Below are 10920 nucleotides of genomic sequence, written 5' to 3' on the forward strand. Positions count from 1 at the left end.
AGGCCCTTCGACAAGATGAAGAATAAGAGCAGGTTTAAATCGTCTCCCTGAGGTGGTAGTTCGGCCTCGGATCGAAGGCAGCTCTGAAGTCAAAAAAAAAAAGAAAGAACTGTTCCTTTGACATCCGATAAAAATCCTGAGAGTTCTGACAGAACCTACGTTTTCGAATGGCGTATATGCTTTCCAAGTAACTGTTCAGTTGCTTAGTCAGCAAGCTGGAAAGCAACTTATAATAAACACTTCTTCATTGTTTTCTACCACGATGAAGTTTGGACCGCTCTGTTGGATCGCTGAATCACTAACTGGGTTGCATCTGTCCATTAGGCTGAAGGTGTACTGGCATGTTAACATTTATTCAATAAAGCATGCTCGTCCTTTCGACAACTTTCATGTTGAGTAAGCTTCCAAGGCCTTGTATTAATTCTGGCACTGTCAAAAAAATATCGCGTTGTATTGAGATCGCCTCCACTACGGTAAAGTAGGACATCGCACAAAGTATTGTATACGCCTATATAATGTATTCGATTGGAAAACCGCGCTCTATATTTGTGGACATACCGTACATTTTAGTCGACGAGTGCAATTCTGTTTCAACAGCTCTTCATGGTGTCGTCGATTACGCATGTTCTCAAAAAAAAAAAAAAAATGCATACAAGGTGTATCACACCAAAAAATCTTGTACCGATGCTATATCTTTTAATGTTTACACATGCATGGGTGCAAGCAAGCATCTGCTGAGCACATGCCGCCGAAAGAGCATACTGTCTAGGTTACGTGTCTTGAAAACATGGTTGTATTTTTTTTCTATCCTTCGTGGCACCAGTTCACGGAGTACGTTCCTTGAAGTCCGTGAACACTTCGCGAGATCAGTGGCTATTACCGTATTTTGCTGCTCGGAAATTCCGTCCCGAATCTTTTTACCATATTTGCGCGGTCTAATAAGGTCCCCGTTCAACTCGAACGTAACAGATGGCTCTGGCTATGAATTTGCGAATTCTTGTGTAAATGGCCCTTTCGTACGGGACACTCTCGTTTTGGAAAGCTAGATAGTCCATTAGCGTGTCGCTTTTTTTGCCACTATCATATGCGTCCTTGGCCTAAGTTTAAGTGACTACGGTAACTATTAGAGCCAACCAGACATAGCATATCCGCATCAACATATGCAGCGAGCAAAACAACCGCTATAATTAATCTTATATATTTTTATAAAACCGAATAATTAAGGTTCCAAAAAAATATGTACCTATATGGTTTTTTATAGAATTCACGTCGGCTTTGACAAGTAATTACCGGGCCGCCAATATTCATCTCAGGGCCATTTATTATGGAACAATAACTTAATCACCAGACTACAAAAGGCAATATTAGGATTATCACGTTTTTCCTTCTGTACTTGCCGTTGTTGTAAAAACACTTGCGCAATATATATATATATATATAGCCATGTAATTAGCACTGTCACGTTTTTCTGAGGCAATACTATGTTGATGACACCCCCAAATCTTTATAATGGGCGCTGTAGTGCTCTAATCGTCTCGACACATCAATTAAGCAGGATCGAGAAGGACGCTGATAGGAATAAGATTTAAAGCATGAAACTTCACCATGTCTTCAATTATATCAGAAAACAATAATATAATGCTACGGCAGTATATTTAGCTGTTATCAGTGTATTGGCAGGATTTTGAAATTGAAAAATCTTTGGACTACTTGGGCTAGAATAGCGATAGTGTTATATAGAATATTTTTTTAATTTAATCTGATAAAGATGCTCTCTTTCAATTTTTACACACGTGTCCCAACGCTATGCATCCTCAAAGTAAGTCGATAGGGAGTTGGCGAGGGCGCGGGAAGTCCCGTAAACACACGGACTTATATCTGGAGAATAGGTAGATTTAAGCCAACGATGGATACTATCTTGCTCAATCCAAAAAGTTGTTGAGGCACAGCGATGAAGTCTGGCATTGCTGTCAAGTGACCAGACTGCGTGCTTTCGATTCTTGTCATCCATGGGTTTCTTCGGACACTCGATAGCCGGTTGTATTCGTCAGTTCGTTTTGATCCACTACCTTATGGCAACAGATGCCCCTTATGCCGGTACAAGTACTATCGTCATCTTACGTCAGCTACCAGACTTGATCCTTTCAGGGCGACACCATTTCCGGTCCTTGTCAGGTTCCTTTTTGGCTAGAGGCAGAGACTGAACCATGTCTCGTCGATAGTGATGTAATGCTCCAGATGGGCTTTTTATTGGTTAAAGTTTTACACACTGCATGTGGAATACATTACACTCACTCCAATTGGTCTGGAGTCAATTCACAGGAACCCATTTTCGACTAAGTTTTCGCGGTCTTCGGTATTTGGGTCATTATTCGGTAACCCGTTACATGTGAAATGCCAGTTTTAGCGAACAGAGCTCTTAGATGCCCTGGTGAAAATCCTCCTCAATTAGGGCAATACGTCCTTATCTTTCAAGTCCCCGTACCTTTTCGCTGGACTTCAATACTTCAGTCACCATTCTTGAAACATTACACGAACCAAATTTCCGTAGCGCCGTAGTCTTCGGGAAGCAAAGGCTTGGCTCCTGACTGCTGCTAACTTTGGACATTAAAAGAACTGGCTTCTCGCAGTTTTCACTCGCAGGTGTCCAAAGTTCACTGGACTCGTTGGTAATAGTTACATACTGATAACCTATATAATTTTTTTTTAAAGTAATTAAATTAGTTTAACTTGCAGTAACTTTGTTGAAATACGGTGGAAGTATATATGTTTAAAATTATCGAACTTGATATTTTCATTTTTTCTCCAATAACTTAAAAAATTTTGGAATCATTTATAGTAACCTTTAATCATAATTCAACAATAACGTATATTCACTAAGTATTGCTAAAAATAGCTCTTTACTATAAATATAAACTGATGCAAAGGAAAGTTTCCTTTTTTCTTTCTATCGATAATTTCAGTATCAGTAAAAACCGATAGACGCTAACATCATAATATTGTTTGCACATTCAAATCGAAAACGGTTCATATTTATCATACCTGCATTACAAAGGAACGGAGACAATAAGAACAATCTTCTATATTAAACCTTTGCAAGATATATGAGAAACATTTGTAAAACATTTGGTAAGCCAGTACTTTGTTACAAACTTTATCATGCTGGTAATGGAACGAATTAACGGGGAAAACTTAGTAAGCTTTTTCATTTTGAGTATCTGGGTTATAATTCTGTAACACGTCAAATATGAAACGCACCTTTCAGTCGACACAGCCCTTAAACTTGAGGCTTTTCCATCGCAACAATGTAAAATTAAATTTCGAATAAAAAAAACCTTGAAAAAAACGTTGTTATTAATATTACTATAGATGAAAATTTGGCTTAAAAAAAACATGTCTCCAATTCGACGTTTGTCAAGGGCATTCTCGGCTCTAGCGTTGATGCAATGTTCTGCTGCCCAACAGAGTAACGCTTGAATAAATCTTGATGAGCTGACTTACCCTAATTGTCGGCTGTGGGCTGATTGTTTCGAAAAGAGTTCGGTCATATTGATTTTTTGTGTCCCATGTTACATCAGATGCGCGCGCTGTCGCCTGGAAGTTACTATAGTTTTTCTACGCGTTCTTTCCCTAGAGAAAGTAGACAAAGCAGGGTATGTGATTTATTTGCTAAGCAAAAATATATTCCTCATGACGAAGATGACACGAAGCGCTCAGGGGAAAATAATTAGACCACTCCTACGTACCGGACATTCGGCATGGGAAAGAGGTCCGTTGCGCTGGGATACCTGCCAGATAGTGTTGAGTCCGATAAATATAGTACGTGTAAATTGGTTGAAAGTAGATAAACGATACATGGCAACCTGTTCCTAAGGAGAAACACGGCAGATTAGCGGGGCGTGTTCGCACAGCATACGGTACTATAGCATAGAGCTTGGCATTAGACGACAACCCTGCTCATCTTCGAAAACTGGGTACGTTAAATAACTAATGGATATTATTTCGTTGATTAAAATCGCAAACACAGCTATCGCATTGAGATATTCATTTTTATTTTGCTATGTACCGCAGTGAATTCCACAACACGTTTTTTGACCGCGAGTTGAATTTTCAACAAATAATATATAAGCGTTACCCCCGAACATCACAATGAACATCAGTCATCACTGACGAAAAGCTCGTAGCAAAACCCATAATTTTTTTTACTGCTAAAACTTTTCAACGTTGATAATCGTCTTCCCAGAGCGGGCAATCATCTCTATGGCGCGATAGGAATCTATTTTTAATGTAGTATAATACAAAGGGTGAACAATATTCACGCTGATCAAACACAGCTGCGCCGTAAGTTGAACTGGAGTATGTAAATGATCTGAGAAATCTCCGAATTTCAGAGCGAAAACAAACCCAAGATCTCACGATTTTGAGTCCTGCCAAAAATTGGGACGTGCACAACGAGCGTATAATCAATTCTCTTATCTTGTTCTATAATAGTAGCTTAGCGAAAACAAGATAAACGTATTCGTTTATTAAGTTTTATGAAAAGTAAAGAGAAAAATGATTTTAAAAAAACAAAACTAAGTTGCCCTACTTTTCTACCGGGATACTTAAGCACATCAACTTAGCATGCGTGCGATATTATATGTAGGCAGTGCGGATAACAGAGCTGGTCTATTCAAAGTTTTCAAAGACGGCCGGTGGGCTTAACACGGGGTTAGGGGAGATGTTCCCTTGAGTGTTTTTCCTTCGAGGTCTCCAAATGGATATCGCTCTTTATATTGCCTATCGAGCCGCATGAGGGAAGTTAAATGGACTCCGTTTGAGAGCGCTTAGTAATGGCTCTATGGTGCACTCCGATAGTATGTGAAACCATTCACCATCGAGTGGCGTCCCCATTCAAAAAGTACAATAACCCTATAAAGTCACGTGCTGATATCTTAAAAATGGGGTCGGAGCGATAAAATTTCAGGCAAGAAGGGGCCTGTTGCCCAACTGGCTTTATTACAGCGGTTGAAACTAAAGCCCAGCTAGCAACTCATATGAGTACTATTATCGATTTTTTCGTTTTATCTCCACCCATTGCAAACAGCTGCTCGGAAGTTCAAGAATCATTGAAAGATTACAGATATTACGCCAGCCATACCTTTTTTACCTTTGGCCATAATGACCACTGAAGAACATATTCAACTAGGCCAGAGCATAATATCATCTTAAGCAAGTTGATTAAATAGGGAAATAATAGTCGAAAGTTGTCTTCTTTCCCATCGCTGTCACACTAAGAGCTAAAACTAGGTTACTTGTGTGGGCTTTTTTTGGTAAATAGTAGAAAATGAGTACACGTAACCTTCACTCGATCTTTTCTTCTCGATCCCCAATGAATTGAATGATAAGTAGTTCTACGAAAGAGTAGAATCAATGCATGACAAGATTTTTAAGAGATCTGAATAGATCAGGAAACTTCTTGCTATATTAAGAGTGTTATTTCCTATAGATTAATATCAACAAAGCCTCAAAAAATTACCTCTAGCTTAGAAAAAAAAACTGGTGAATTACTTTTACACGCGCGTGCGCTTGATAAGTGAACGTAACTGAGGGTGGAAGTTTTCTAAGTGCAACATCACGTACCTTTTACCATTCACTCATCTACACTACTGAGAGGTATTAAAACAATTTGCTGTCCCGGAAGCCTTAATAATAATTAATTTTTTAATAATAATTAATTATTTTAATCTGTTCAGTACAGGACTGATCAGTTGTTCATATATGTATACGCTTGTGTGTAAAGAGTATCCGCTTAGATGAGGAACAGCAAGGCCAAATGTAATATCTTGGTCCTTTCGAGGAACAACGAACAAGACGATGACCGATAGATAGTGGCCCAAGTCACGATAAATGTCATGCGCCTAAAAGAAAAACAACGGATATTTGACTCATTCTCTGCTCCTTTTTCATACCATATGAGGATGGATTAATGCAGAACTGGGGTTGTGTCAAAATGCTCGTGGCCGTGATGGGCGGATAGACTACTTACTCGTCTCTTTGATCGATCGTTCACTGCTGCTATTCATGCTGACTTTTAGTCTCTTAGCCATTGTAAGGCGGAGTTCTGGGTTAGTTCCTATCTCTATTAGACTCATGTATCCACGAACCCGGATCTATGGTTCATTCTGTACATTCTGCAATATAGATAGATAGATAGATAAGCAAAAAATGTCCTCTGGCAGAAAGCTCTATAAAACCATAGACGTGAACCTAAATGGCAAGGTTGCTACTTGCGAAGTAATCTATACACTTCCAAATGAATAGCATAACAGTCTTGGATAAATGCCCATCAAAGTTTCGTTCATCAAACCATCAGACCAGTTTGCCAATGTTATATTTTTAGCGATGCCTGTGCGTGTAATTACAGAGCTGAATCCTCGTCGGTTTGTTAAACACTGTTTTCTTCTTGGCAAAATACCGATGCCTGTACATATCTGATCCTGAAAAAAAATTGCTGTTCATTGTTCTTTGGTTTGATAGGTCCTGATAAATGTCCGCCTTCGATTTGATTAAAAAAAGTCTACCACATCCTCGATGCTTCGTAACTTAGCTCTATTTATTTCATGAGTATGTTGAGTATGCATGCGTCCTATAGCTTGGTTGCTATTTGAAAAACTGATCTTTTCATTTGTAGAGAATCTTTCTATAAACCCTAACGCACTAATATTAATTGTTATTATTATTTGAAAAGCTATTTTTGCTATTACTAGTATGATGATATGCGTCAAAAACGCCTAAAGAATTAAGATTTTTTTGGAAATATTTTATGGATTACATTCTTACTATTCTCTTACTATTTTAGGGTGAATTAGGATGATCAGGTAGAGATAATTAGATAAATGCATCAATATGTCCGTCGTTTATGTACAGGGCGACCGATCTTAAAGATGCTTGGTAGCCATTGGCTACCAATGGACTGGCAGCAAAAAAAAATAAACCTGTGTGTAATATAATCAAATTCTAAGTGTTGCCGAAAAGCCTTTATACAGTTACAAAAGTATCTCTAACTAGTGTCTAAGTTGAGGAATAAGGCTATATGGAACGTTCATCCGTACATCTTTAAACACGATACAATTGAAATCAAAAGCGTGCAACAACCGAGACTAGCACAAATAGCTTAACGATCATATATGAATATCTTGTTTGATTTCATAAGAATATGCCAAACATAATGTATCCAAACTACTATCAGATAGGCCCCTTACAAAATAAGTGGACTACTATCGGACTTCTCGCCCAAGGGAATGAGAATACCCATCCACGCCTAAAGTTTGTTTGTTAACGTCTATCAAGCAAGCATCAAAGCCGGAGGTTTTAAGGACATGGTAAGTACGAGTATCGTCATTATTAAGTGGACAAGACGAGAAGGTCTCTGTGGCCGCCACTAATTACTGATTACCCCCTGGGGCTCTTTCAAAGCAACTCGATCAGGCTGGACGCTACTAGTCAGCTGAAACTGACCGAGCCTTCTAATGACCCGAAAGTGATAAAGTTTTGTAGTACCAAGGATACTGCTAACTTTTCAAATAACTTGTTGCTGTCCAACCTATCCCGGTTTTTGAATGTTTGTCCTCCTTATTCAAAAAGGGCTTGTAATTTTATATTCCGCTTCTGGTACTCCTTTTCGGAATGTTCTAATGCAGAGGCCGAAATTACGACCGGAATCGGAAACAAAGGATTATATGAAAACACGTGATTAGTTACCGGTACAGATTTTTTATGCTAGCGAAAATATCCATTGGGTGTTATCTCTATTCCTTTAACGCACCAAGAGAAAACAACAATTAAACGTTACATAATGCCTCAGCAACGTCTCTAACTAATCGTCATGTTTCAAAGTCACTGCACTGTTAAACATACTAAAAAAAAAAAGTACCAATCGAATCGATCGCTTTTATTGCATCGTATTCAAAAAGCTTTCAATGATTTTTGTGACTCTGTCGCTCTGAAGGATGACGCTGTTTCTGAGCACGGTAGACGCCTTTTATTGTAACTATCCGCACTGAATGCGACTATCTTATATGAAATATCAGTAGAAAAATATATGAAGAACTTTTTTTGAGCTCTACCTGTCCTATTGCTTTCTGTACTAGTTTTCCTTCGGCCAATCGCCAACATAATTCGGCTTTAACTGAAGATAAGGTTTACGGTTTATTATATGATATCAGACATCGGAGCATATATTATTTATAATTGCTGGCGTTTTTAGACTATTTGGAGAACGCTAAGAGGCGGAAAAGCCAAAACTTCAATGGGTGTCCTTTTGTTTCGCAGCTGATGCTTTGTTGATTCCCTTCATATTGGCATCCGTTAATAAGCTTCATTAGCTTTTCCCAACTGTTTTCGAGTGATGCTACTGTAATATCTGTATGTGGATTGCCCAATGCATCGAGATGAACTAGTTGCTCATTGAACTTACGAAGAGCTTCAAGTGCCTGTTTCATGTCCATCATAGAATTGCGTAGTTTCGTCAATTCGTCCTGTGACTTGCTGGCTCTAGGCCTGCTGAGGCCCTCGTTAATGGCCGCAAAGAACGAATGCACCCTTTCGACCCTTATAGCAAATTGCTTTTGTAAGTTTTTAGTCTTGTACACTTTAAACGCACTTCTCAATCGTATCCTCCATTCATCCGATTTATGACGTAGGTCGTACCACTTGGACATGACCTCATCATACCTCGCAATCAACGCGCTTGGCTGGTAGTCATAATTTGACAGGTTCTTCGTCGCTTCCAGATCTGCCAATTTACACTTCAGTTGAGTAAATTTGGCAACATCTGAAACAATATTCATAATTTACCTTCATATTATATTGCAACTAACTTCATAGTCTTAAAATTGTTGACTTCAAATAGAAGATGTGAAATGCACAGGACTTCAACCCTTGGGCAAGTGATGCGCACATCTACAGAACCATGATTGCAGTCTGGATTGCGTTAAACCCAATGAAAAACTATGCAGCCCACTGGGAACGAATACTGATTGACAGCAAATCTAGCAGACATACTATATTCGAGAAATGCTTCTATTTTTATCTAATTTATAACGTATGTCACCAACTATGAACTACTTAAGGTGTTAATTGTAGACGTACATACCCCTAGCTTCATAGGAATTTAGCTTCCTGGTGAAGATGAGATATTTTTTAATGAACGCCGACAGCGACTGTGGGCTGTAATCATAGCCTCCACTGGGCATTCTCTGTACGTTTTCCATGATCCAAGTTTCGATTGTGATGGCTTTCCATAAGAAGCAGAGCAAAGTTACGTTACGAGTAGGCGTTGCTATTCCGATCCTGAGGAAATCTCTAGCCTGGGCACGTGGACAGTCAGCCGAGCCTTCAGAGATGTCATATAGATCCCTGTTAGAGCTCGGATAACAACTTACGTCGGCCAGCTTTTGGCCTTCAACATCTTCTCGTCGTTTTGACTCGAGATTTTCCATTACCTTTCCTTGGTTTCCATCGCACCATGGTAATAAATTAGCCGCAGAGGTCGACCTCTTCAGACTCTTCCATTTCTGGCTTCTACTGTACTCACCTCGCCACAAACACCTGTGAGTCAACATACTACCGCGTCTGTAAGATACTGCGGATCGATTTGTCCAAAAATCGCCAGCTTCACAAATAAGCTATGGTGAAATATCTAAGCATTTTAAGTCAATCAAGTGCACCTACTGCAGCTGAAGACGGATTAGCTCTTGCCCTCTCCACTTCATGCAATTGCCCTTCTGTTACTTATGCACTTCTCTCTCCTCAAGTTGATCATGAGTGACGCTTAGAGTCTTTCATACATTTAGTAATCTTGATAATTGTTCCTCAAACAAGTTATTATCATAGTTATTATAGGTAAATGATCTAAAAAACCAAATTTTCCGAATTGTTCATTATATTGCTGGCGAGGCACAGAGCTAAAATAAACATCGATTCGGCGAGGCGACTCATGAAGTCATGCCTGTAAGGAAGTGGTCAACAAAAAAGTAGCTTGAATTGTTGTGTATACTTAGCACATTCATTGATTTATCTTATTTCTTTATTTCATCTTGTTTAGCAAGATTTCATCCTATACACACAACTGACAACAGTGTTAATAGTTACGAAAATAGCTCCCATTATTGAAAATTTAAACAATAGTGATATGGGGAGCAACTGCGCCAGGTTGTCTGTCTATGTTCGATCTAATCTTCTGATGGCATATTTTTCTAAAAATGAGAAAAAAAATGCGTACTTTTCTTTAAGATCTCAGTCCACTCTATCCAGTGACTCCACCGTCGTATCCATTTTAAGGTACTTTCTATACATCTTAAATAAATCTACGGCTACAATACGCACATGATTGTTGTTTTCAATGTATAATAAATATCTTACGCAAAGAGCTATCCCCGTAGAGAATTGCTCCAGGATAATCTGTTAAGACTACGCGTCAAACCTTATTCTTCGAGCATTCGTTAAAGGTCCACACAGCTTTGGATAGAAACAAAATTAGAAGGCAAACGGTCGGGCCGGTGTACGTTTGCATGATCTGAAGCTAAACTAAAGCGCACATCTATAAATAAATAAGTATAGCTCGCGCAGCAGACGATGAATGATGGCATCGAATTGAGTCTATTGCCTTCGGTGAACTCGCGTACGGCCGTCAAACTGAATCCGGCCGTCAAAATATTTTTGCGATATTCACCCGTCTTAGAACATAATTTTCATCCCAACTGCTTTTCGAAGTATAAACAGAGTGACGTTTAAGTGGTCTAAAAAATCGCTGCTGACAATCGGTAGAAACACATTTCCTCCACCTGTCGCAATTAGGACAGAAAATTCGCATCGCTATTTGTCTCCATCGTTTGGCCTGTTTAGTTTAATGTCAAACAATGTGCAGTGGCCATTAAG

General features: G+C 39.0%; 1 protein-coding gene across 1 annotated transcript; it reads right to left on the reverse strand.

Moving 5' to 3' along the window:
- Nucleotides 1–7938: 7938 nt before the first annotated feature.
- Nucleotides 7939–9482, reverse strand: LOC147751876 (spectrin alpha chain-like). The gene is made up of 2 exons (XM_086973235.1): nucleotides 9137–9482; nucleotides 7939–8815 (listed from the first exon to the last, which is right to left on the reverse strand). Exons 1-2 carry the CDS (start codon nucleotides 9480–9482, stop codon nucleotides 8250–8252), a joined length of 912 nt encoding a protein of 303 aa, XP_086829361.1. The 3' UTR covers nucleotides 7939–8249.
- Between the last annotated feature and the right edge of the window lie 1438 nt (nucleotides 9483–10920).

This window comes from Varroa jacobsoni, unplaced genomic scaffold (genome assembly GCF_002532875.2).
Source record: "Varroa jacobsoni isolate VJ856 unplaced genomic scaffold, vjacob_1.0 contig01989, whole genome shotgun sequence".
Taxonomy (NCBI): domain Eukaryota; kingdom Metazoa; phylum Arthropoda; class Arachnida; order Mesostigmata; family Varroidae; genus Varroa; species Varroa jacobsoni.